Source organism: Magallana gigas, chromosome 5 (assembly GCF_963853765.1).
Source record: "Magallana gigas chromosome 5, xbMagGiga1.1, whole genome shotgun sequence".
Taxonomy (NCBI): domain Eukaryota; kingdom Metazoa; phylum Mollusca; class Bivalvia; order Ostreida; family Ostreidae; genus Magallana; species Magallana gigas.
In genome coordinates, this window is record NC_088857.1 from 48558333 (window position 1) to 48586324 (window position 27992).

Here is a 27992-nt window from a genome sequence, read left to right on the forward strand (position 1 = left end):
ATTTTTTGGTATATTTACGAAATAAAGAACGTTATTTAGTGAACATGGCGTTATAAATAGCGATTGATCTGCTGGCATATTTCATGATGGAAAATATGCCAGCAATTGCTATTCATAACGCCATGTTCACTAAATAATCGTTGTTTATTACTTATATTTGCATTTTACCACTCGCAAATACCCTGCATTAGCCTAAACCTTGACATTTAGCAAATGAAACGTTCAGACTGTAATGTATTTTTTTTTTACTTCAAAAAGATTTGTTAACAAAATCAATGATATGTTAAAACAGTAATTCCTTTAAAATGGTAATATAAGACATGTTTTAAACACATCAATTCTAGGGAGTTGGAGAAAAACACATGATGTATCGTATAGTGGTTTAAATCTATAACGTCATTGAAAAGTATATGACGTCACACTTTTATGACGTCATAGTATGCCAACAGTTAGGTACATAAATTATGGTATAGTTAGGAAGAGTTATCTTTCCTTATACATTGAATTTTGTACATGAAAATATAAAAATCAAACACTTTCGTTTTATGTAGGCACATTTTTATTAAACAATAATGAATAACATTTGTAATTGAATAAAATCAAATATGAATAAAACTGAAAAACCTTGTATTTTATTTTAAATTTTAGATAATTAATATTAAACACGACATATTTTTTTTTATTAGAAATATACACTATATATATGATTAAAAATCATTTTAGAATTTTTAAGAATTCGCTGCCTGAAAGTCTATGGGGGCAATTGCGCATACAGACAGAGCAATCGCGATTATAGAGTAATGATTGCAGCTCCTCGAGCTCCGTATAGGCTTACAGTGGGAAAGAACAATGGATAGGCAAATATTACTCCGTAAAGTTAATTTAAAGATGTCTATAGTTGCTCGGGTGAGCAATGTGGTCCATGGGCCTCTTGCTTAACATATTATGTGCATCTTACTCGTATATTGTTTAAAACGCAATCGCTGATTTAAAGTAAATCGATTTTAAAGATGAAAGACATTTATAGATTATTTCTGTTTTTTTACTAATGGCTTGTGTAAAATAACTGAAGTCAAATATATTGCATATATCTCAATGAATGGCATACATGTTGTCATATGACTTCCTTAATTACCGAAGTCACTCTTGCTGTGAATTTTTTTTTAATTTCGAATAATAGAACATAGTTGATTATAATCGTTTAATAGATGGTTGACATTAACAAAATACGTATATCTCATATTGTAAATGTTCTTTTTTTTAATATAGATTTTCGATGGTTCAAATACAGACGCACCTTTCCTGGGAAGATTCTGTAACAACAGAGGACGTTTTACGATTACTTCCGCTGGAAGTTCATTATATTTTCTATATCGAACGTCTCGAAATACATCAGAACACGACTTTCAGATTATCTATGAGACCGAAAAAGCTTTGAAAGATCGTAAGATTTTTCAACTATAATCTCTTTGTAGTGACTTTTAAAGTCAGATTTGTCCATTAGATGAGGGAATACATGTTTTTGTAAATAATTTTTTTTTATCGAGTCGTGCTCGTTCGATCCAATAATGTGGGGAAAATAGGGAAATAATAATATACAATCTTCAAAACTTCTTAGTGTTCACTCTGATAAATAGAATAATTTTGAAATAACCAAAATAAAAGGATGTTAAATTTTTAAAATTTCGTAAGTGATATTCTTTCTTATCAATATTACAGATAAAATAAAACAACACCGAATGAAATCACTTACCCGTGACGAATCGTCAAAACATAAAATTGGTATTTTTTTGCGCATGCTTACTATGGTTGTCATTATTTTGTGATTGATTTTAGTTTTTTGTGATAGTGAAAAAAAGAAAACCACTTTATATGGCTAAAATGATCACTGCAAACACAGCCAGAACCGTTGGAATATTGGTGTCTGCATTGTTACCACAACAGATCATATTCACTTTAAATTTGCTGTTTGTTTTTACCTCAATATTGTTTTAAATATTAATCAATCCGAAGGAAACGCTATTTTGATATGATATTTCTATTTCGTAAGCGTAATATCATTTTCAACTGCAACTTAAAACAATCCAAAAGCTCTGAGCAAAATGCAGCTAAACTGGAAGTGTTAGTGATATTTAGCAAAGACTATCATACCGGGTCGCAACCTGAGGTCAAGGTCAATGCATTGTTCATAGCAATTTTAAAGTTAAGTGGAAACCAGTCACCATGAAGACTAGACAAATAAATGTGCTTATTTTATAAATGAGATACATTATACTAGGTGAACACTAAGATCTGTTAAGTGTTTTTCATTACAAAATGTTGGTCATAAGTTTAGTTTCAGCATTATTACTTTCTTTGGTGTGATGAACCCAAACAAATCTTGTGAATACAATACTACTAGCATTATTTGTCAGACATTTTTTAAGGTCTTCCGTTTCCAACGGAAGACCTTATTAAGGTCTTCCGTTGGAAACGGAAGACCTTATTGTTTTTGCTTTGTTTCTTTTTCTCTATTATTATTATTATTTTTTTTTTCTCCCACGTTTTCTCTAAAACGCTTCAGCCGATTTTGATAAAACTTTCAGATCTTTTTTATGATAACATTTGTAAGAAAAGTACGTGGGATTTTTTTGGTCGTCACTTCCGGTCCCGAGATATTAAAGATTTTATGTTTTTGCTTGTTCACAAGTTTTCTCCAAAAGTATTTAAGATAGAACTTTCAAATTTTCAGAGATCGTAGAGAGTGAACGGCCGCAGTGTACTACGCATATCCGAACGTCCGCCGTCACTTTCGGTCGTCAGCGGAAGGAAATGAAAAACCTTAATTTTTCAATTTTTTGAACTTGAATTTTTTTTATGTTACTATTCGATAGAGACACTCTAAAAACCTCTGAATATGAAATCTGTTTTAAAATCGATCCATGCATTCTCGAGATTTTGGGCTCCAAAGTTCTGAAGCGAGAGTCCGCGTAGCTCAGTCGTTAGAGTGGTGGACTTGTGTCCAGGCGACCCGGGTTCAGTCCCCGAGTGCCGATTATTTTTTCTTGCTTAACTGTGTTTTGTTTAACGATTTTATCTTTATAATGATGGATTTGAATGTTTTCCGTTTTCTTTTTGTCATAAATAAAATAATAGCGGCTTTTTTCAGTACAAATATAGAGCTCTTTTCTGTCAACTACTCGCGAAATTCGGACGATTGTCGCATTGCCGGCATCAAAGACATGCCGCCGTAGCACCCCTGCAGTTCGACCGCATTAGAGTTCACTGGATCGCTTTGTCGGCATCAAAGAAATGCCGCCATTTCAATGATTGTATACACACAACATTTAGCAATGCACCAACGTTTTTAGTATTTCACATGGCTTAAAAAGAAAGGTTGTTTTGTATTTATTCAAACATTTAGATATGTACATGTATGCATGTATACATGCGTTTATTGACAAATGTTGCGTTTATATTGAATTCCTGAACACTAAAATCTCTCTCTCTCTCTCTCTCTCTCTCTCTCTCTCTCTCTCTCTCTCTCAAAGATCTACTACAGGTAACATGGAGTAATGAGGCTAGAGGCTAATGTACATTTGACGTCAAAAAAGTAAATACGTATTTTTTTCTAGTTACGGGATATTGTCTACGGATGTTATTTTTTGAAATTCACTGTTCAATGATTTAATAACAAATCTATTGACTGTCTGGGATTAAAAAAAACCGATTTTTATTATCAACTGAATGCTTAACATTGGTCATTTAGACATAACACTTGGGTATCGTTTGGATTCGGGAAAATGGGGAATAAATAATCATACTATATTTTTAATGATGTAGGTTATTTTATTTGCTGACTTACCAGAATTTTTTTATTATGCAGTTATTGTCGGCAAAGAAAAACTTGAGAAAAAAAAGAAATATAATTCATATGAAAAAGCAGATAAAACAATTATAAATTTCTTTATCAAATCAGAGACGTAAATGTTATTTATGTCTCTGATCAAATCGATTTCTGATTAATCTCTCTCTCTCTCTCTCTCTCTCTCTCTCTCTCTCTCTCTCTCTCTCTCTCTCTCTCTCGTCATACATATGTAGTGTTTAGCATGTAAATGTTATGGCATTTTATATATTTTATTTCTGAAAACTTTAAAAGTAAAAAGTAAATCCATAAATTGCGTTTGATGTAAGATTTTAAAAGATTATTGCAAATGTTTCTCGACTTGTTGCAATACTGCTGTTGTCATAGGCAAAATCCCATCGTGAGCTCTGGACCGGTAAATGTCCGAGTAAAAATAAACTGGCGACTTCGAGAGAATAATGCGTATATCTCCCCTATTGTAAGACCCATCAACTTAAAATTCGGCAGGAGTGTATCTCAGACATTACTTTTATGAAAAATACATGCACGTTGCGAGTGTTTTAAAGATTAATTGATTTTTTAGGATTTTGAAGCGAGCTGGTAGTTTTCTATCTGGGTCAGAGTTCGACCTCTTTCTTTATTTATGGTTTCATTGAAATTAATGTTGAAATGGACTTGGCCCCTGTGCAGCCGCGTAATATTTCTGTTGCATGTATATTTCTTTTTTTCCGTTTAGTCTGAATCTACGATAGCGTGTGAACTACTTATGAATGTTAGAAGTGTGGAAATTACTGCATCAAATTTTTACCGAATAAATTTACGTGTTACTGATTTCGTTTTTTCTATTTTTATAAAGATTCTATCAATCCTGCTGAAATAAAACAGTCAAACATAATAGTAAACGACACGAACAAAAATTCTCAACACTGAAATACATTGGTAAACTGCATCAGTCATTGTTTTAGGACTTCCCCTAATAGTTGTTACACGAATCCGAGATCCACACCTCAAAATTCTATTTTCGATTTATTTACGACGAAAATCAAGCTCGGGTCTTTTCACCCCCCTCCAGACAAAAACACGCGTCAATATTTCAAATGACCTCGCACTGTTACCAAACCTAAATAGTCAGACATCTTACACTTTGTTTTTCATCTCATACAAAAACTCAGCTCTTCTCCCGGGCGAAAACGCCCCAAATTCAAACACAAATTCGGGAATTATTTCGCGTCAGCCATGTTTTGAGACACCTGCAAAGGCTGTGTGTTCTAATCTCGCCGGAGCCAAGATTTGTTCTTTCTCTCTATTTCTTTCTCTGCTATTTATTTAATTTTCTAACTAAAATAATCAACATAAAAGGGTTGTTGGACTGTAGCACAAGTTGAAAAACACTCTTCAATTAAGATTTAGACAAAAACAGTCTTTTATTATTAGGGTCTTCCGTCTTCAGCGGAAGACCCTTCTATTCTTATTGTTATTAGGGTCTTCCGTTAACAAAGGAAGGCCCTCTTTTTTTCTTCGGTTTCTTTTTATTACAGGTTATTAGACCTGTTATTAAGTCAAAAGACCTCTTATTTAATATGAAATAAAATGGGACTGGTCCTTAAAATTAAGGATCCTACAGGTGTATAATCCTTCATCCATCGCTCTTTTAGATCACATCTGCATTTCCTGATATGTTTCGTTGATGATGATAAAAGGCAAGGTCATTTCCTGTTCTAAAAATCGGACGGAAGACCTCCTCGTTGCTCGCAACGAGATCGTGTCTAGTTGTTATTGCTTTGTTTCTTTTTCACTATTATTTTTATTGTTTTTTTTTTTCTGTCACGTTTTCTCAAAAATGCTTCAGCCAATTTTCATGAAATTTTCAGATCTTATTCATGACAAAATTTGTAAGAAAAGTACACGGGCTTTTTTTGATCGTCACTTCCGGTACCGAGATATTAAAGATTTTACGTTTTTGCTTGTTCACGATTTTTCTCAAAAAGTATTTACGATAGAAACTTCAAATCTTCAGAGAAGGTAGAGAGTGAACGGCCGCAGTGCCCTTCGCATATCCGAACGTCCGCCGTCACTTCCGGTCGTCACCGGAAGGAAATGAAAAACCTTAATTTTTCAAATTTTTAGATTTGAATTTTATTTATGTTTTTATTCGATAGAGACGCTTAAAACACTTCAGAATATGAAATTCGTGTTAAAATCGATCCAGGCATTCCCGAGATTTTGAGTTCAAAAGTTCTGAAGCGAGAGTCCGCGTAGCTCAGTCGTTAGAGTGTTGGACTTGTGCCCAGGCGACCCGGGTTCCATCCCCGAGTGCCGATTATTTGTTCTTCTCTAATTTTCTTTTGTTTAACGATTTTACCTTTAAAATGATGGTTTTTATTGTTTTCCGTTTTATTTTTATCATAAATAAAAATAATAACAGCTTTTTTAGTACAAATATAGAGCTCGTTTTTGTCAGCAGTTCGCATCGCCGCCATCAAAGACATGCCGCCGAAGCGCCCCTGCAGTACGACCGCATTAGAGTTCACTGGGTCGCTTTGCCGGCATCAAAGAAATGCCGCCATCTCAATGACTGTATGCACACAACATTTAGCAATGCACCAACGTTATTCTACATGACCTTAAAAGGAGGACTGATTAGTATTTGTTCACATATATAGATACACGCTTGCATGTATGCATGCGTTTATTGACATTCGTTGCTGATATACTGATTCCCTAAACACTATAAAAACCTAGAAAATCTCTCTCTCTCTCTCTCTCTCTCTCTCTCTCTCTCTCTCTCTCTCTCTCTCTAAAGTACTTGTACAGGTAACATGCAGTAAATTGGACAGAGGCTAAATGTACATTGGCGTCCAAAAAGTATACATGTATTTATTTCAAGTTACGGGATAATGTCTATGGATTCAAATAATTTGAAATTCATTGCTTAATGATTGTCTTCATACTGATTGGAAGTCAACGCTAAAATTAAAGATGGTGGACTTTTTCCTTTTTTGTGCATGTCTATATACTGATACAAATCTGTTGCCTGTCTGGGATTAAGAAAAACCTCCAAAGTTTATACACGTAACTATACAAACGAACGGGTGACTGCGACAAGGTTTGAAAACTGACCAGCCGTTTATGAGTGTTTGAGCCTAAGGTAAACAGATGTTAAAAAATCAATAGTTACATCTTTCAAACAACGCTTATACATTGTTCTAACATATGTATATTGTTTAGAAATTGTGTAATTTGTGATATTTAGAATTTAATAGTCTACGTTTAATATAGAAGTCACCGACCGACCCCCCCCCCCCCCATTCATAAATTCATTTAGTTTTTCTGGCCCGATTTTCCTTGATCTTTGATCTTGGGCCTTTAACTTCAACTAATTACCATTCTAGATTACTGTACTAATTACCAGACCAATTCGTTCATTATTAACAGAGTTATGAAGTTTTTGGCATTTGAGTTTCAATTGTCGTGATTGACATGTACTGTAAAAAAAATCATAACTCCCAAGCCCTTCACTCAATCCTAATGAAAATTCGTGAAAATGAACCTCGGACACCATTCTTATTGTCTGCCAAATATGCAGCGGATTGAACAATCAAGTCGAAATTCCTGAGATTAAACGGCGCTTATTGCCTATACCGGAAAATTAAATTTACACAGTACACGCACCGACCCCCCCCCCCCCCTATTCAGAAAATCATTTAGTTTTTTTGGCCTGATTTTACTGGATCTTTCATCTTGAACCTTTATTTTCAACCTAGTTCAATTATAGATTACTGTACTACATGTAATGACCGAATCCGAGATCCACACCTCAAAATTCTATTTTCGATTTATTTACGACGAAAATCAAGCTCAGGTTTTTTCACCCCCCCCCCCTCCAGACACCCCTGCGAATGTTATTGTCATTCAAATTTTAGACCACGTGGTTTTATTTTACCCTTTCAGTTTCGCAGTAAAAATCGTACCTCGTGTATAGTCTATTTCACAGTACATGTATCTAGGTTCTTAATATAGGTAGTCAAATATAAAATCTAGAGGTTTATTGATTTTAAACTTTATCTTCATTAATTGGTGAATAAAATGTGTTCTAGAAATAAATGTGACTATACAAAAATTAGTTTTTGTTTGCTGTTGCAACAACTAACATGTTTAAAAGAGATCCCTCCTGAGGATTAATTTTTGATCCGCGCCTGACATAGTAATAACATCAATAGTGAAACAGACTATACCATTTTATGCAGAATGTTCCTTGAAAATGGCTCGATATACTAAGTTTTAATGCAAAACAGACACCCACTATTTTTTTTTAAAACATGGTATTGCACACCACAAGCATCAAACATGGCTATGATTTTATTAAGCAACCCAATGGTTATATTTTCAACCACTCTACACGTGTTTGAACACGAACGATAACTCTGTTCTGAATATTATCGTTTAATAAAAATAACTGCTAGATGGTAAAATAAGAAATACATCTTGAAAGCTTTTCCTGTTTTAACATAAATCATAGTAGGATGTGATATGAAAAACGACCAGTACTTACGTATTTTGAGAATATTATCCGAACACTTATACTTCCGCTCGAAATTTCACAGGAAGTGAACAAATATCGGTGAAGTCTCGTGAAGTTTCATTCGAGCACCTCTGGATTTATTACCTACTTAGCAACGATAAAGAAAACATTCCGAACACATTCGCAGGGGTGCAGACACAAACACGCATAAATATTTCAAATGACCTCGCACTGTTACCAAACCTGAATAGTCAGACATCATACACGTTGTTTTTCATCTCATACAAAAACTCAGCTCTTCTCCCGGGCGGAAACGCCCCAAATTCAAAGACAAATTCGGGAATTATTTCGCGTCAGCCATGATTTGAGACATCTGCAAAGGCTGTGTGTTCTAATCTCGCCGGAGCCAAGATTTGTTCTTTCTCTCTATTTCTTTCTCTCCTTTTTATTTAATTTCTAACTAAAATATTCAACATAAAAGGGTTGTTGGACTAAAGTTCAAGTTGAAAAACACTCTTCAATTTAAGATTCAGACAAAAACAGTCTTTTATTATTAGGGTCTTCCGTCTTCAGCGGAAGACCCTTCTATTCTTATTGTTATTAGGGTCTTCCGTTTACAGGTTATTAGACGTGTTATTAGGTCAAAAGACCTCTTATCTAATATGAAATATATGGGGCTGGTCCTTCAAATTAGGGATCCAACGGGGTGTATAATCCTTCATCCATCGCTCTTTAAGATCACATCTGCATTTCCTGATATGTTTCGTTGATGAAGATAAAAGTCAAGGTCATTTCCTCTTCTAAAATTCGGACGGAAGGCCTCCTCGTTGCTCGCAACGAGATCGTGTCTAGTCATATTTATTTTCATACTATAAACTACAATTAAATTGATGTAATGTTTGTGGCATAAATAACTCATTTTTATATTTTAATATTGATTTTTAAAACTTGACTATCAGATACTAAGATGGGAATTTTAATTATTTATTTTTTTCCTTTTTAAAGCCCGCATACTCGGAGAACAATGTGTTACTGACATCCAATGTATAGCCAACAATGCATCATGTGTGGACAGTATCTGTAAATGTGAAATCGACTTCTATAATTGGGATGAAGCAACGTGCGCTAAAAGTATAGTATTAGTCTTGTTATTTGATAAGGAGTTAAAAACGATATCTAAGATTTAAAATCTTGAACAAACACCTGATCAATATTCTTCCATTAGATGTTGCGGTTAATGTTAAAAATACCAAAAATAAAAATAGAATACATATTATACTTGTTATAGAGAAAGCTTGGAACTCCGCCTGTTATGAAAGCAAAGAATGTAAAACAGAATTCTGCGATGACGTGGATAAACTGTGTCTGTGTCCACCAAATACAATCATTGATGGAAATTACAATTATTGTCTGGACAATACCGGTACAACAGGTAAAATAAAAACCTTTACTTTACGTTACTCTGTTTGAATATAGGAAATACATTAAAACTGTTTTTGAATAATTAAATGTCTGTCAAAATTTAAAATACAAAAATATAAATTGGCAGTAGATGCATTTTGAAAGCGAAATGAATAACCTCAAAATGTAAACTGTTGTATACTAGTAAACGACATAGATTTTCCCAAATTTAAAATATTTTTTTGTTTTCACTGTATATGAATGTTACGACAAATATCATAATTGACAATGTGTTTATCAAAAAAATAAACATCAATAATGTTAACTTTTATTTTAGAATTTCCAACATCTTCGCCAAAGTATTGGATGATTCCTTTCCTCCTCTTTGTTTTCTTGATAATCGCACTCCTTATAGCGGCCACAGTAATTCTTGCCAGAAGAAAAGGATATTGTCTGTAAAGACACGTTATATATATATATATATATATATATATATATATATATATATATATATATATATATTTTCTGGAAAAAAGGAGTAATGTGACAATTGTCTCGTAGAACTTTGTAAATGTTTCTGATAAAGAATTTAATTGAAACGAATTGATTTCAATAACTACAAAATATTCGCTAATATAAAATTTAGTATAAGCAAATTAACCTTACAAACTGTTTGACAAATTATAAGGCGTAAATTATCTGAACTCAAATATTATTTATATAAGTGCGATTGTTTAGAATCAGTTTTTATAATGATGAATATATATGTAGAATGCGTCGAGATCAGAACGCTGCCTATACTTATTCTGAGCTGATGTCAACATCTAATCCTCTCTATGGGTAAGCTACGTATAAAATAACACAACCTTTTGTCAATTGTATATACATATTCCATTTACTTTCAAAGGATATTCACGTATATTGAATTCATTAAAAACCCCAAAGCACGCAGGTATATAGTATTGAAGATTTTGTGTCATGATTCTAATTTTTTTTTCAGAATGTCGACTGATGACAAAAGTTCACACCGGGGTTCCGTTATATCGATTAATGTCTCTGGATGTGATGGACGCCATAGGTAAAACTTCATATAGGCAGGCATATATGTATGTATGTGTGTATGTGTGTGTGTGTGTGTGTGTGTGTGTGTGCGTGTGTGTGTGAAGAAATAGAGGAATTGTTATTTCTGTTACATTTGGTAATATTTCTTGTTTTTAGAATTCGTCTCAGTAACTTTTTAAATACATATCAAGAGATGTGCGATGATATGAATTGGCCAGAGGACGACTTTCAGGTAAACAACTATGTTACATATCTTTTATAATATGTGAACTCAGTGTTTGGAAAACTAGCCCACTTTTCGCGATAGGTTCTGTAAAGATTTTAACCATAAACATCCTTATTGAATATGAAGTTAATCCTAGATTTAATTTATCAAGAGGTCATTGATATTCTATATGCGTCGCAAAGTTAGCTGGTTAAGGGATTTAGTAAATGTTGATTAGATCTTTTAGGTAAGCTACACTTTTTTGATATATTATAACATTAATACTTTTGCTTTCTTCTCTCTATATCCACATGTATAATCTGCTGACATTTTCGCTTACACCATTGTCTTACGGAAAATGTTTAATAATGACATTTGTTTTTGCAGAAAATCCTGCAATCTTGTCCAGCAAAGCCAACAGATATTGGATCTTCTTCAAAAAACAGATACAAAAACAGGAATAAAGCCATTTTACCATGTAATGCTTTAAACTTGTTCAAAATATTAAGAACTACATAGTAGTTACTGCGGTCTTATATTGATTTTACGTTCTGTTAAACTAAGGTTCAGCAATGAATTCTCGTTCATTTAATAACGAATTATTGACTCTTTTCGCTTCCGCCGTTTTTATTTGTAATATTTCAATTTTCATATGAATTAAAGAGTTTACAACATGCTTAAAGCTGATACAAATACGATTCAAATGTTTTATGCTATATTCCTGTTTTTCAAAAGTTCTATCAGGTCTAAAAGGTCTATATGATCACATATTTTCATCGTTTACATTCTTATACTGAAACTGTTTTTACGTTTTCATTTTCATTTTTTTTTACCTTTAGAGTAACTAGCAATTGCTTTTTTCAGTAGTTTGCATTTTGCCATTGAAATGTAAATGACAGTACAAATAATTTTTCTATTATAGATGATTTTAATAGACTGAGAGAATCAGGATCAACCAGTGTTGATGATTATATCAACGCAAGTGTTATAGAGGTTAGAAATAGAGTAAACTATAATTAAATGCTCACATCAGTTTTGATACCTGATCTTGTGATTACTGCATTCATAATCATATGATTTTTTAAAGGGTCTACACAGTCATTATCCATACTACATCGTAACACAGTATCCACTGATAACCACTCAAAACGATTTTTGGAGGATGGTTTGGAAACAAAGAGTCTCTTCTATTATAAATCTAGTATCAAATACCGAGAAGGTAACTTTACTGTTTATATTACCATAAACATAGATTTACGAGTATTCAAATGCACTGATAACAAATTGAAGTATATAGTAGCAGTAATGTAACGTTTATAATAACAGGAAGTGTATTTCCCAACAAAAACGGGTCTTTGCAAGACATATGGAAAGATCAAGGTTCAAGTTCTTTCATCGTTGACAGTTAATAGATGTACATTTCGGTGCATGAAAATTACAAAGGTAAGATCATTTATTGTAAACTGAAAAAAATATTTAGATAGTTTATATATCGTTAATTTTCATAATAAGATAGTTTTTGAAGGAAAAAAAAAATAAAATAAGATTTAAATTTTCTCTTTTAAATTGTCATATGGAGGAATCATGTACATTTTATTAAATAGTTAAATTTCGCCTCACTCTGATTTCATTAATATACAGTGGTAGCAACGTTATTGTTGACAAACGACACGCACGATTCTGATACACGAACGATCACTCTCGATACACGGACGATCACTAACTTACTGAATCTTCACGATACACGAACAAAAACGATAAAACACGCAACCGAACGATTCTACACCATTAAACACGCAAAATCAAAATTAATTTTTAAGATTAGAATTAAGGAAACGTATTTCTTTAATTTGTATTGCTTTATGTTTGTGTGTTATTGAAAAGCGGCATGTACTTTAGTCATGCACTGTTTTGTATTTTACGAGTTAACACTTTTACACATCCATACACAAATATAATGGATTCACACACAAAATAATATTTTGTCTCCATAACAAATATTAACTTCAATCATAAGTTAAAGAAAATTACGTGTAATTGAAATGAAGATTATGCATAAACTACACGAAATTATTTACATACGATTTGACTGTTTATGTAATTTAATTCTCTTACGTACGATTTAATTATGCGTGATACAGGTAAATTTGTTACCTTGTTCCATATAATTTCGATTTTTCACATCCAATATTTTCATAATGTACAGTAAATAATTGATTTATTTCTATTTATTCTAAATTTTGAAGCGTCTAAATAAATTTTATTTCAAACAAATGTGTATACAATCTACTAGATAATAATGCGTATCGTATTCTCATTTGAAAGAAAAACGCTGGGAATAATCGTTTAGTTTAAAACGGGGAATGGGTAAGCTTAGCCGCTTTCATTCAACCTGTCGCTTTTGCTAATATGATTGAAATTATTTGTCAAGACACAATTGATGCTTGATATAGGCTGATTGTAAAATTTAGCAAAACTAACTCGACCGAACAAAGGATTAAATGAGCTATAGAAATTAAAAAAATTATTTAAGGACGAAAGAGAGAATGAATGTTAACAACTGTCAATGTTCTTATATAATAAAAAGTTTTAAATTCACATTGTTTTACAAAAACTACTTGTCTTTGCTTTAAGAATAAATCCTGGCATTCCGTAAAAAAGTTACAAAACGAAAAAACCGCACGATCACGCACGAACACGCACGGTATTAAACGCAAACCAATTTTCCTGATACACGCACGATCCCGCACGTTACACGAACGATCACCCACGTTACACGAACGATTTAACACGATTGGCTTGTCAACAATAACGTTGTTACCACTGTAAATATGTCTTACAATTGCCTACCTTTCAAATAATATTACATACCTTTCATGTTTGAGACTGCTATGATTATGTCAAAACGTGCATTTTATAATGGAAATGTGAGAGGGCAATGCAATTTTTCTAGTTCCAAGTGTTAAAGCTTATTAATACGGTTGAAAGCTAACTTAAAACTGAAAAGGTACCGAAAATACTTATTAAGTTTGAGTCATTATTTCTGACACAAAGTTTGCAATAAAAACTTGTTGAACAGATGTGGAAGAACTTTACTTGTAAATGACAATGATTTTAAAAATAAATCAAAAATCTCTTCACGAGGTCTTTCATCACAAAAATACTTTATTCCTACAATGCCACCGATTCGATTTTTCAGATTAAAAACGAACAGCCAACTAATATCTAATGTAAACAAAACAAGATTAAAAACGAACAGCCAACTAATATCTAATGTAAACAAAACAATCTCATTTTCATTGCAGATGGAGTAAATAACAAAACCAAATGAGGGAAAAATATTTCCGAAATACTGATGTTTGAAATTAGTGATATTTCTCATTCCTGTCCCTGTATTCTTTTGTACTGCAAATCGCCATTTTGTTCACATTATAGCCGCTATGCAAATTATTAAAATGTACACCATTTCTCTTTCTAGCTACCGTGTTTAATTATTATTTAAAAAAAATATATAAACAATTGTTTGTTCAATTTTCGTGAGTTTCGTATTTAGTCAAAGTATTAATTTTATCGATTTATTCTGATTTATTCTGATATGAACCAAATAGACATTATATGAGTTCAATTCAACGATAATAAAAATGTATATTGGATTTCTGTACATTTTTATCGGAAACAAAGAAATACTTTTCAGGGATCCATGAGTCATACGGTGAACCATTTTCAAGCTTCTTTTCTATCCGAATTCACAACTAATGAATGCCAAGATTTAATTAATCTCATCACTCTTGTTCATTCCAATGCTGAGGGTGGAAATGACAGCAGACCTTTTGTTATTCACTGTCTGTACGTACGTTTAATGTAAATTTAATGAAATTTAGTTCTGTTGCTAATTGTCAACTGATCATGGCAACAACTTTCTTTTTCAAATTCTAATAGATTTAAGACCTTTGGTTAAAATCATTTAAGCTAGATTTGTTTAGTTTTAAATACAACTTGTACACTCCAGCGTATCTATATTTTAGAAATGGAAGTGGGAAATCTGGCGTCTTTGTTGCAATGGACTACCTTATCCAACTTATCAAGAATGGGGACACTCACGTGGATATTTTCAGCCTAGTCCACACACTTATTTCCAATCGAGAAAAATTAATAGAAAACGAAGTGAGTCATGCTTGTCAATGATATATGTTTTGGTTTTGATAATAACTGTAACTTATGTTCCATTGATACTTAAAGAGTTATTTTAGATATGACATTCCTATTCTCTAAACCAAAGACGAAAGACTCGCCGTACTCTTTATTCGTTTTGATCAGTATAAACGATTTTTTTTCACCTGGTAATCGAATTAAAAGAATAGAGTTTGCATACTTATTGCATATTTGCTTTGTGCACCTACAGCCACCCCTCATATTTATTTTTGTAGTTTCAATTTATTGGTTCACATATGCATCCCATTTCATTGATGTGAAATATTATTTCCAAGAATTCATGAAAAGAATTCATGAATTCGAGGCAAATGATCTAATTTAATCAATTAGAACCTTTTTAAACATCAAATTTTGTAGTCCAAGAAAACAACAAAAAATTACAAAATCTCATATTCTTATACCTAATTTGACATGATATTTATCACGCAAAAGCGTATTTTTTAAAGTTTGACAAGTTACAACAACAACAAATTACATGCTAAGAAAATCTTGTATAGAACATACCCAGTGATGCATAACGCAATCACTTTCTTAAAAATACGTTAAGAGATTTTGTTCTCAGGAATTGTCTTTGTGTTTTTATAATCTTGCTTTGCGTGCCTGTTGTAGACCCAGTACAAATTTTTATTTGAGTGTGTTGGATATTATCTGGAGCAAGGGAAAACTAATCCCTCACATAAATTGACTGAGGAAATAACTTCGGAGGATGAGGGTAATTAAAAAAATTAAAATAAAATATTATAATGTATTTACAAATGCAAATATCAGCATTAATACCCAAAAATATATTGTGATTGGTTTACAGATACTGGACTGATAGAAATATCACCGACAGAAACGAAAACTCATTTCGCGAACAAGTTTTAAAAGAAAACCATTCATGAGAAGTTTCAAATACAAAAAAAGAAGCAGAAGACAAAATCCAAAAAGAAGTTTATTCTATAAAACACTTTGAGTGTGAATTCCTGTTTAATGTTGTGTTGTTTAATATACTTAGTTTCTTTGCTGTTATTCTACCTACTAGCTTTATAGCATTGAGAAGTTTTTTAAAAGAAGAACATTATATCACCAGAATGTCATTACAAGTTCCATCTGCTTTTAAATTCTGGTGCATTTTGTTTAAAAAACGTGTAAATATAGTTGCAAAAGCAGTCTCGATTTATGTTTTTAATATGCTCAATAGTATTAATAATATTTCCTTCATTGCATGTTTTGTGTTAAATCCAGAATTGTTTATTGCTATATACGAATTATTTTTCGAATACATCATTTTATCAATATTTCGATACTACTGTGCGTTTTAATTCTTGGATTTACTGTACATTTTTTTTTACTTTAAATAATATATTTGATTTATAATGCATGAAGTATTAACTTTTTGTAAGAAAATGTATAAAATATTAATTTACTCGTATGAGAAATAAAAAAGAATTACTTATTATATAATCTTATTATGTTGTGTTTACATAGATAATGGAATACCATAAACGGATACATGCCTTAGTGCTATGAAACGACAGTTATCAAATAACATTTGACAACCTAGCTATATGTTATAAAGGAAGCTTATATATGTAATAAATCTTAACCTTACTTGTTAAGTGCATTTGAGAGGTAAAGCAATTTTGAAGATGAGTTGTATCGAGGGAGGTATTATTTCGTATAAATAAAATAATATTTATTTAAAACATGTAAATTATGACTCAAATAAAAAATGAAATCTTTTTATTTTTTCAACAAAAGAAGTTAAGGAGAAAAAAGTGCTTTCATTTAAATTATGATGTAACAAAATTGCATCAGATATCTTTGGTTGAATTGAATTTTAATCAAGATAAATCGGAGAGCAGGCCTCCTCGGTTTTGAACTGTATTATCAAACACAGACTCAAGATATAGTTGTACAAGTTTAAACAAACAGAATATCCTGGGGAAAAGCACATCAACAAGCAACAGATTATTTAAATTGTGAGAAGATTTGAAGGAATGTGATCCGTACAGTGGCTGTTGTGAAGAACTTTACTCACTGACTTAACGTCGTCATTGATAAAAAAAAAGGACATCATTTGGAGAACTCTTTTAAAATTTCTTGATTTTATAAACAACGCCCAATTTGTCAAAAACCTGTGAATGTTTGTGAAATTTGTTGAGTGAAAATTTACATCATACACATTTATAAAAATGCATTTGATGTTTTTGTTATATAAATTTAATCAAAAGTTATTCAAAGAGTAAATGGTATCAGATATTAAGAAACACCCTGTATTATTATGTAAAATAATATAGCCATTGTAACGTATCGAGCCACTTATACTGCCAGGGGAAGGGTTCTTGGTGTGCCTGTTCTTTTCCAGGGTTTTGGGTGTACACCATATCACAGCCTGTACCAGCTCTCGACCAATATCATTCCTCAGTCCTTCGAAGTCTCGGGCTGATACTGGCTGTGAAAAGGGTATGTATTATTCCCTTTATATTTTGCATCATATCGCTGAAGAAATTGTTGGATTTAAAATCATTAAATTGCGTAAATTTTCAAGATGAATGTTCATAGACAAATGATATTTACGATTGTTGTACATGTATCTAATGAAAATATACTAATATGTGGCATAAATAAATATTAAAAGTAATTGTTTATAGAAAGATGTAATATATAAACATTAAAATGTTTTCTTTATTTTGAAAGTTGAACTAGCTACGTAATTATGATATGCGCATGTATTCTCGTTTATTTAGATTCTGCTTGATTTTTTTTTTTGCAATGAAAAACATGAAATTTTACAAATTTTCTCATTTACTTAAAAACAGAAAAATTAAATGGGTATTTATGACTGTGAATAATATAGAGTAATATGACATCACTTTGTGCATTTTTATACGTGTAATCAGCTAATCAGTCTAAACAATTTGCGTTTAACCGACTAGGAATTTTGCATACCATCGAATGCTTATTTTAAACAAAAAAAAAATTATTTTTTACTGTTACCAAAATTTGCCAATTATCTGCAAAGTAATTTCCACGGATGTTGGTTGCAAGGTCCATTTGATCAGGATAATTTTATTGCTACTATGACAAAATGACAATAACAAACCGTCAACCATCTCAAAAATATATAAAACGAAATACAAATTCAAAGCCCTCTAAAAACCTCTAAAAGGTAGGATCAGGTGCCTACGAGGAGTGAGCATCCTCTGCTGACCGGTCACACCCGCTGTGTGCTCTTTCTCGTAATCGGGAAAAAACCGAAAAAGTCCGTAAACAATTAGTTGATTAATTATGGTATAACAGTCAGTATGAAAAACGTCAGTCAGCATGCTGACAAGGTCGTTGTATCGACCATACTCTTGCGAAAAGATGACTTTAAACGAGACTGTTGATAGTCATTTTTATCAAATTGTTTGTCAGTAGCTTGCCTCGCCTTAGAAACTGTTCATACGAAGAGAATGTCCTTGCGTATCGAATTAACTATGATATTTGTTTATAAAATTGATATACATTCGCCCTATATATGCACTATATCTTTAAAATGTACAATAAAAATAGACAATACCAAAATGTATATTCAATACATGTTTTATAAATACAAAAGATAAAAAGAAATAACGAAGAGACACTTTAGCAATAGCTTATTGTCTAATGGTACTAAAATATCATAATAGAACATGATACTGTTACAACAAATTCTTTTGAAAGACAAGTGCTAACCTTTGAGTAATTTATTCATAACAACATTTCGAAATGCAAAGGTCGAGTTTTGCATGATTGGCATTTTAAAACACGTCACTGAAAACAACATGTATACACACTTCGCTGCAGCAATCTTTCTGTTGTTTATACACAAAAGAATGCACGCGGTCTCGCTACTTTCATAACTGCAGGTATTTAAAAAAGATACGAAGAAATTTTACCGGAGATCCCGATTCACATGAAATCTTAGCTAGAAGAACAAGCCCTGCATTTTTGTGGAACGTTAGTGTTACAAACATTTGTATTGCTGTTTTCATGGATAGCTGCCACATCAAATATGTTGAACTGGAAATGGCTGTGTTTCGTTCTAGCAAACCTAGGTCTTGTCAATGGTAAGATATCTACTATTATTGTTGTGATGCAAAATAGAAAGTAGGTCAATGGTATGGGTGGCAGAAAGGGCACAAAATAGCGAGAAAATTAATCAAAAACTTGTTTTAGTACTTGGGTTAATGGCAGCAAAAACGTAATGAATAAGGTCAGATTAATGACCAAAAACATGTTTTTTAATAATGAAAAGGAAAATACGATCAAAATGCAACAAACACCATTTTTGCAAAAGAAGTAACAATAAATGTAAAACAAACAGTGTTTATTGCCTAATGAAGAAGGATAGACAAAACAACAACGGTTTTGCTAGACAAAGCACAAAATGAAATAAACAAACAATTGCGTAAAATCAATATTCAAACAAAGGTATTGAATTAAACAGCATAACTAATCCAACTAATTGGATTTTAAGATCACAATTGCCCGCTCTTGAAAAAATTGTTTCTTTGGCAACCGATATCATTTGTATCTAGCAATATGTGTAACAAAGGCTTGATAGACAATTAATCGATGAAAATTAACATCGCTGAAATAATATAAACTAGTATACTACTACTTCTTCTTTGTGTTATTACATGTAATAGAAAATATTACCATACTTATGATACCCTATATTTCTTATGACAATTGAATGTGATATAAAGCTCTGTAGAAATTGACAGAAACACACAGCACATTTACATGCACATGTGGGGTGTCATACGAAAATGCGAAATTCAAAAGATTATAAAATACTCAAAAGTCTTGGCAATAACTGAAAAGGGAAAAATAATACATCACTCATTCAATTCACCAAGAATAATTTGTCCGTTGCCTGTATATACGTATGCTTGTATATATGTTCAAGGGGATATAAAATTCACGTACAAGGATAACCTATGTAAGCCACTAACATAGGTTCCCCACGAACACAGATGATTCCACAGAAGCCTGTATTGTCCTTTAAGTTAATTCAATATTAGAATTATTTTATGGTAAATTAAAATTTGTTCAAATTGCGACCGAAAGGGTTTAAAAGAGCCCTTTCAGGACTTCATTGTTCATAGCAGAAATATATAGAAGACAAAACATAAAGGGACCTCAACACAATTTGAGGTCAATTTTTTATATTTTATATTTTTTGCCTAAAATGGTTACTTTAGCATTTTGGATAATTGACCGAAATTTGAATGAAAGAAGAAAGTTACAAGCAAGACACAGAGGAAAGATTTCATTTTTTTGTAAACAAGCTCGAATTGTTTACAAATAATATCATGGGGTCGTTACAACTCGTACAAAATAAATGAAAGGGTGCATGATTCCGTTTTCTAACGTCACTGTATTAAGATAAATGACAGTGAAAATGAAGAGAGGGTAACCTGAATTGAAAACATTCATACAATTGACGCTACATTTTTCTAATATTTAGACATTTTACCTTTAATATAAACACAAATAAAGAAAGTATTTTTCACTAAATTTGCCCTTAGTAGAACATAAACATAATAGTATAAAACTAATGACAGTTTCAACTATTGTAACAAGCAAGTCGTGAAACTGTCTCTGTCTGATGGCAAACGAGTTATGTTCTAAAAGCATGGCGCAAAACATTATAAATTAAGTGCTATATCGCTCACACTTGCGCACTGACCATACACACCTATTTAAACATTTCCAAATCTAGACATATTGTAGCTACTACCGTATAGGATGAATCACAACCCAAAATAACACAATCACGTGACAGAACACGAATACCACTCAAACACGAGTAACGCATAAATGAGTTAATAACGAAATGCATGGATGAATGAATGAGTAAATAAAAGAGTTACTAAATACTTAATTATATTAAATTGTATCCCTGTGACAATAGTATAAAGAAATTACCATTTTAAGATAAATTATTATAAACTAATTAAATGTGCTCATAAATAACAATAGAAAGCAACATTTGATTAAAACTTCAACAAATACAAATGTACAACATATATAAAGTTTAGAAATAAAAAGATTCGAGGTTTTTTTTGGACAAAACAAAGAATTGCGAATTCTGAATTTTCCCCGCGACTTATTATTTTGATGAAAAATTAAAACTACCCATATTATCCAATCTAGATTTTAAAAATGGAAAAATGTCATTAAAAGCAATTGAGCTTAAATCGTATGTAGGTTACTTTAAATTATTCATCTGAAGAACCGAAATGCTTTAATATGTTAAAATAGATTTACAGACAGCTTCTATTCAAAAGTTCAATATTGTTCTATCCCTTTGAATCAGAACAATGCAGGGGCCTGGGATTAAAGTGCTAAATAATACATTGAAGAAATGTTTGTAAAACAAAAACGAGTAGCGTTTTATATGTAAAATATTAAAAGTTCATGCAAGAACGAGGATATCTCAAATCAATATACTTTATCAATAGGGTCAAGAGGTGCACCTAATTCCGGAGGTAGGGGTTAGGTTTTTACAGTACAATTACAGTTTTTATCTATTCTAAATAAATATATTTATAGCTTAAAGAGTTGACATTTACACATATTTTCTCCGTCATTGATTAGGAGTGTAACGGACCGGTGATTAATGACAGTATAACTAGTTTATTATTTCTCATTATATGTTTAATTGGGGGATTGTTTACATTTCTATGTTGAGTAATGCATTTTCTCATGGTGAGTGTTTCGGTATATTAGGTACACAAATAAAACAAATTCTATGAACAAGCATATACAAGTAAATTTGCATAATTCTGTTAAGAAATTGTTTTTTCTCAGTTTTGTCTCAGCTTTTAATCAGCTGAGATAAATAGATAGTTGTTTGAATTAGTCTGGATAGCCTGCCCTTGATACAAAAAGCTGCCACAAGCTAATTAGAGATATAACCAATGTTACTTATATGAGCGATGTGACCCCCACTGTGACCCCATCCAACACATGGGAATCATGGTTAAACAGTCTTGAATCAATGAAACTAGAGGATGCTTCTACACATGCTTAAACTTTTCTGACCAAAGGTTTTTGAGGAGATTTTTTGAAAATGTAAAAAAAACCCAACTATATTCCCTTTAATAAGGGTGTGGCACTTTAACAAATTTAAATAACCATCACATAGAAATGCCTTTGTTTAATATGGTCCATTGGTGCTGGAGAATTGGTCAAAGTTTTGAAAAATTGATAGGCAGACAAACAAACGTACAGACAGTCGCTGGACAAAATTGATCGAAAAGCTTCACGTGAGCTTTTAGTTCAGGTGAGCTAAAAAGAAACAAAATGAAAGATGACGAAAAGAGGAGAAAGAGATAACTGAAATTGACCAAAGAATGATTTACAAAAAGTTTAAATTAAAAAAACCCAAAAAGGAATCGAATAAATTTTTAGAAACTTGATATTGAATAGAACAAAATCTATGAACTTCAAAGTCACACAAGAAATAAAGTTTTGACTCCAATTCCAAATTATACACAAAATAATACCAATTAATTATTCAACCTGTGTCAGAAAAAAATGATGCACTTTTAATTATGTTTTTCTTTCTAAAACAGGCACTATATTATTTGGTCATTTTTCATTAATGTTATCTTTTTAAAGCATTTTGATTTTAAATCATTTTTTGTATAGAACTTAATATCTCCATAACTTTTGACAAAAAATCAGTTACATTTGATAATTTTTCAAAGTCTATTTGTATGAAATGCCCAATTTGATAATGCTGTTTGTTAAACAAGATATTTTTGCAACCAAATTTAATTATCCATACATGAATTGCAGAGTGGAAAAGCTAATCATTTAAGACAATATTTTATTAAAACCTGCTTAGGAAAGACTATGGCAGACAATTTTTGAACAATAGTAACATGCAGGTGTGTATTTTTGTATTTACTTGAAATGCCTATTCATTTTTTTTTAATAATGTTTGTCGACTTTTTTTTAATGAATGACAAAAGCTTAAGAATTGTACCCCCTCCCACAATTTCTTACAATTTCATTTCTCCCATCTTCCTGAAAAACAAATTATAATATATATTTCACACTTTGTATTAATTGTAAAAGTATTTGCAACACATTTTTGATAATTTTCTTGCATTATGATTGAGACTTTATCAATTAAAGCCTCGTTAGGATTTTAATTTATCTATTATCTATTACAATGTGTGGCTGTAATACAAGTGAGGATAATCATGTAACTACAAAAAAAGAGATTCTAAAAAAGATTTAAGATAATTTCAAATCTGAGGAACCTTTCAAGTAATGTGCATTATTTGGCACGTATGCTCGTGAGCCAAATCTGATACCAATATACTCATAACAGTTTTTATTAAGGATTGATATTACTTCACTCACACTCAATGTTTTTCTGGAAGGTTTCAACTGTTCCGACATGATGGTGTACAACAAAAACATCTCAAGCTGCATGCCCTGTCGCTGTAACCCCAACAATACATTGTCCTGTAACCAGACCACTGGGGCGTGTATCTGTAAGGCTGGGTTTGATGGACCATCATGTGACTGTGTGACGACACAACACAGCTGTAACCACACGGTATCTGACTGCTCCTTTCACGAGGCCACTCCCGTCTGTGTTTGTCGACCAGGGTTTTATGGAAAACAATTGGGGTGTTTTGGTAAGTTGATGGAGATGACGTTTGACAATGGATAAAAATCTGGTGCAGTTATGAAAAAAGTTACTTTGCATTTTAAATACTAATGCATATTTCACCGTTAAATTTAATTGTCCTCTGTTTTGGACTGGTTAAAAAGTACCGAGTATGAAGATTTACTTATAAGCTGCCCGATTAGATAACTCTAAGTCGCATTGGCATGGCACAGCAATCAAACAGATTTATTTTTTTATAAAGCGTATATTTGCAAGTAATTCAAACTTATGAATTGACTTTTATTTTGAATCAATGATGGATATCAAATGTTTCCATTGAACTACAAAATAAAAAATCAAGATGAACTCATTTTATATTCTACAGCTACAAAATGTTTCATTGCAGAAAACTTGCGATTTATAAAAGACACTGGTGTATTGGAGATGTATTACAATAACAAATGGATGTTTGTCTCCTATGGCTATAAATGGGTGGAAAGAAACAGTAAAGTTATTTGTAGACAACTTGGATTACCAACGTATGTTTTCTCCTTTATTTATTTCTATTTTTCATAACTTCAAAAATATTGTAACTATTAAAAGTGTTGTTTGTTTTCTTTATTGACGTACAACAAATGTAAGATGAAATAATCTCATTATTTGGGATTTAAAAAAATATTTAAAATAAAAAAATGCTTAAAAAAGGGAACAAAAAGATGAACAACTTATTTAAAACAGTTCTGTAAAAACACAAATTAATATGAAAACTTTTCAAAATGATAAAACCGACCGCACTCTGAAGGCCAATGAAGACGAATATCATTTATAAGGAAGAAGTAAAAAAAAAATACATCAAGAAGTTAAACCAGTCATTGTAAGAGGTCACCTCGAAATAATTAAATGTCGTGGGAAAGGACTATGTGCGGTATAATGCATTTTTTGCCCCCAAAATCAAAGTTCTATAAAGAGCTTTAAAAATAAGGTGAAAGATAGTTAAAATCATATTGAAAATGAGGGTGTTAAAGGTTATCACCCTAATGACGTCATAATGTAGAAATTAGACATTGCCTTATTTTGAAAAATTGTTGTTTTGTAGCAAAATACGGGTGTTTTCCGATGGTTTTTCGACTGGGAAACATCGAGCGCAGGCTTGCTCAAGTACCATTTTTTAGTATAATGTGTATAACTATCTGAAGAAAAACATATGTTAAAATCGGATTTTAGCAGACCTGTGCTCCATACTTCCAAAGCAAAATATAAAGCAAAAATGAGAATAATTTTATTTGTTTGCAAATTTGCGGGAATAAGGTTATTTAGGTGACCTCAAAGATAAACAGCAAATAAGCAATGATGACTAAAATCAAGCTTCAAGTCATAGGCATCCTCTGTACAATGATTAATGAAGATTTGATTTTTACACGATACTATTTAAAAGTTGGTTGAAATCGGGGGCAGATATTTGACCATATATACATGTATACCCAATAGTCCTTTTTATTGAATAAATTTAATTTATTTTACAAAGTATATGTGTATATTAAACAATTTTTTGTACCAAAGACTTGTTATTTATTTCATTGTGGTCGATTTTTGCCATCTTCGTTGTCTTCGGCAAAAATACGGAGACAATGCTATCTTTTAGTCATTTAAAGTGGAAAAATGCATGCATTCTATGCCGCCAAACAAAAAGAAGTGTATGTGTGTGTGTGTTCGTGTGTATGTGTGTTTGTTTTGATAAACCAGTATAACTTTTTGTTATCAAATTAGTATGCAAGTTATGTGTAGTATGTTTGTTCATAAATTATTTTAGTGATATGGCCTTAATTGATGACATACATCAGTAAAATAAAATGTGCACAGTAAAGTTAGAGAAATAACCATTTTGCTCATTTTTGTAGATTTTATGTCACTTATAAAGGACGGACTCCATCATTTTTTGGACTCCACTACTCGGTCTACTACTCAAAGTCACGCATTACAGAAGTTGTTTGCTCAGGAGATGAAACAGAACTTTCAAAGTGCCGATTTAGCATCATTTCCCATACTTCAGTATATACATCGTTTCCAATTATTGACTGCAGATCTGGTAAATGTTGATGGTTAAATTTTCTTACCAAAAAACATGTATAACATCTTTAATTAAGTTATGGTGTGAATAAACAAGTAATTTTTTTTAGTCGATGATCCAAAGTGATACTGTTTTGTAATGAGAAATCACTGAAAGTTTGTTATCTAAACATAATGTGAATATGACTCGTGACTGTATCATGAGGCTGACCAATTGACTCACTTATCAGGCATGTTCAAAGTCCACACACTTTCTAATTGAGAATAATTTGGATTTTTTACACCATTGAGGTATTACTAGGAACCTTTGAGTGTGTCAAGAGTTTAATTTCAGGATGATTAGACATGCAGGGCCAATGTTCTTTGAAAAAATAAATAATCCTTGCCCAGGTCATTTTTCAGACGAAAAGTAAAACTCGTTTAGTACAGACACGGATATAGCAAATTCTCAGATGTAACGAAGTTTTTATTTGGAGTCCCGGCAAACTTAAAATTCTAAAAAAAATCTTTTCATGATTTTACAGTTATTACGAAATTGGATATAACTAATTAACTGAAATAGCGAACTGATTTTGAGTCCCGTAGAAGTAAAGAATAACGAAATTCAACATTTTTATAACGAATTTCTTTAAAGTGTAAAAGATTTGCGCTTACATTAAACATAATAGTTTGAATGAATTTTTTTCATATAAATGTTTTAATTTACAATCCGATCAATATATATTTAAAGTAATGTATTTTTTTAAGCCTCAATAGGAAAAAAATTATAGTCTGATGAAAGAAAACATGTGTATTGTGAATTCGCTATAGATATTATAATCAATTTGTTGTTGGGATATGAAGAAATACGGATATATAGTTTTACCGTGAATGCTTCTTTTGACATAGATTTTGTCAGCACAGTAAAAGAATTAAATGTTAGACAGAAGTTACTTTGACCAAGTTAATGTTTTAAACAAAAAGAGTTTCATTGAAGCTTGAGAATGTAAAAGATTTTAACGTAAGATGTTATCTAAAATGTTACCTTAACAATAAGTAAATGCCTGTCTAAATTTGTAAAAGAATGGGATCAATGAATTTAAAATAACAATACAAGGCATAAGGTTTTTTTTTACCTTGACTCAAATTCATTAAGCCCTGAACAGTTCAAAAGTCCATGTGAGCCGAATGGTACATGTATGCGGGGTTTGTTAAATGTACCTCTGGCTAATGATTAACTTGTTTTGTTGCTATAAATTCAGGAAGACGATTTATGTATGATAACTCAAATTGTTATAATTATTTCAAACCTATGATAAGGCTATGAGCTGCAATTAGTGAAGTTTTTATCATAAATAAGTTTCGATGTTAGATTGATGTACATTTTATAATTATATTATTTTTTAATACGAGTAAAATACTTCAATCTTTAAATCCCTTTTAAAATATTTTCATATAAATATGAACTAAATGATTTTCATTTTTGATACCCAACACAGATTGTCCAAAAGTTCGCTTTGGACCAACGTGCGAGCAATGCGACTGTAACCAGCAGACGTCATCAGACTGTAATAAAACTACAGGACAATGTTACTGTTTACATGGTTATTCAGGTGAAACTTGTGAATGTGAAGATGGAGTTCATTCTTGCAATTCCACGTACGCCTTTTGTGGAAAACCAACACCAACCTGTTACTGCAGGGCTCAGTATAATAGATTAGGACTTGCATGTGAAGGTACATTCATTTATCAATATTCAACATTTACTATATATTAGTTTATCTTTATTTGTTGTTTTTTTTTAGATTTAACACTGTACATGTCATCGTTCCATCATCAATTTCAAAAGATGTTATTTATATAGAAGTCGAAATAAAATTAATTTTTATCATTTAAGATTCCATTAGACTCTATGGAAATAAAACCGACAACGAAGGAATTTTGCAACTCTACATAAATCGAACATGGACCACATTTTGCGATAATAATTTCAAGTATAAAGAGTCCCTTGTGGCATGTAGACAGCTCCATCTACCTACGTAAGACATGTCCA

General features: G+C 31.6%; 2 protein-coding genes across 4 annotated transcripts in view; both read left to right on the forward strand.

The window, feature by feature from the left end:
* The window catches only part of LOC105319839 (uncharacterized), a 92057-nt gene extending 75698 nt beyond the window's left edge, over positions 1–16359 (forward strand). Inside the window, exons 55-69 of the mRNA XM_034454962.2 lie at positions 1270–1444; positions 9372–9497; positions 9655–9798; positions 10105–10222; positions 10539–10607; positions 10768–10845; positions 10986–11061; positions 11422–11512; positions 11957–12027; positions 12122–12253; positions 12361–12477; positions 14729–14880; positions 15060–15198; positions 15856–15958; positions 16052–16359. Of these exons, the coding sequence (XP_034310853.1) occupies positions 1270–1444; positions 9372–9497; positions 9655–9798; positions 10105–10222; positions 10539–10607; positions 10768–10845; positions 10986–11061; positions 11422–11512; positions 11957–12027; positions 12122–12253; positions 12361–12477; positions 14729–14880; positions 15060–15198; positions 15856–15958; positions 16052–16113 (1653 nt within the window). The 3' untranslated portion in view covers positions 16114–16359. The remainder of the gene's footprint in view (positions 1–1269; positions 1445–9371; positions 9498–9654; positions 9799–10104; positions 10223–10538; positions 10608–10767; positions 10846–10985; positions 11062–11421; positions 11513–11956; positions 12028–12121; positions 12254–12360; positions 12478–14728; positions 14881–15059; positions 15199–15855; positions 15959–16051) is intronic.
* A 2686-nt stretch (positions 16360–19045) lies between these two features.
* LOC105319838 (uncharacterized) overlaps positions 19046–27992 on the forward strand; it is a 50174-nt gene continuing 41227 nt past the window's right edge. Inside the window, exons 1-6 of one of the 3 annotated variants that reach the window (XM_066085998.1) lie at positions 19046–19322; positions 23661–23921; positions 24300–24432; positions 25792–25979; positions 27439–27675; positions 27837–27978. In XM_066085998.1, coding sequence (XP_065942070.1) covers positions 19268–19322; positions 23661–23921; positions 24300–24432; positions 25792–25979; positions 27439–27675; positions 27837–27978 — 1016 coding nt within the window. In that variant the 5' untranslated portion in view covers positions 19046–19267. The remainder of the gene's footprint in view (positions 19323–23660; positions 23922–24299; positions 24433–25791; positions 25980–27438; positions 27676–27836; positions 27979–27992) is intronic. The other 2 variants (XR_010714371.1, XM_020063902.3) reach the window with 2 other exon arrangements.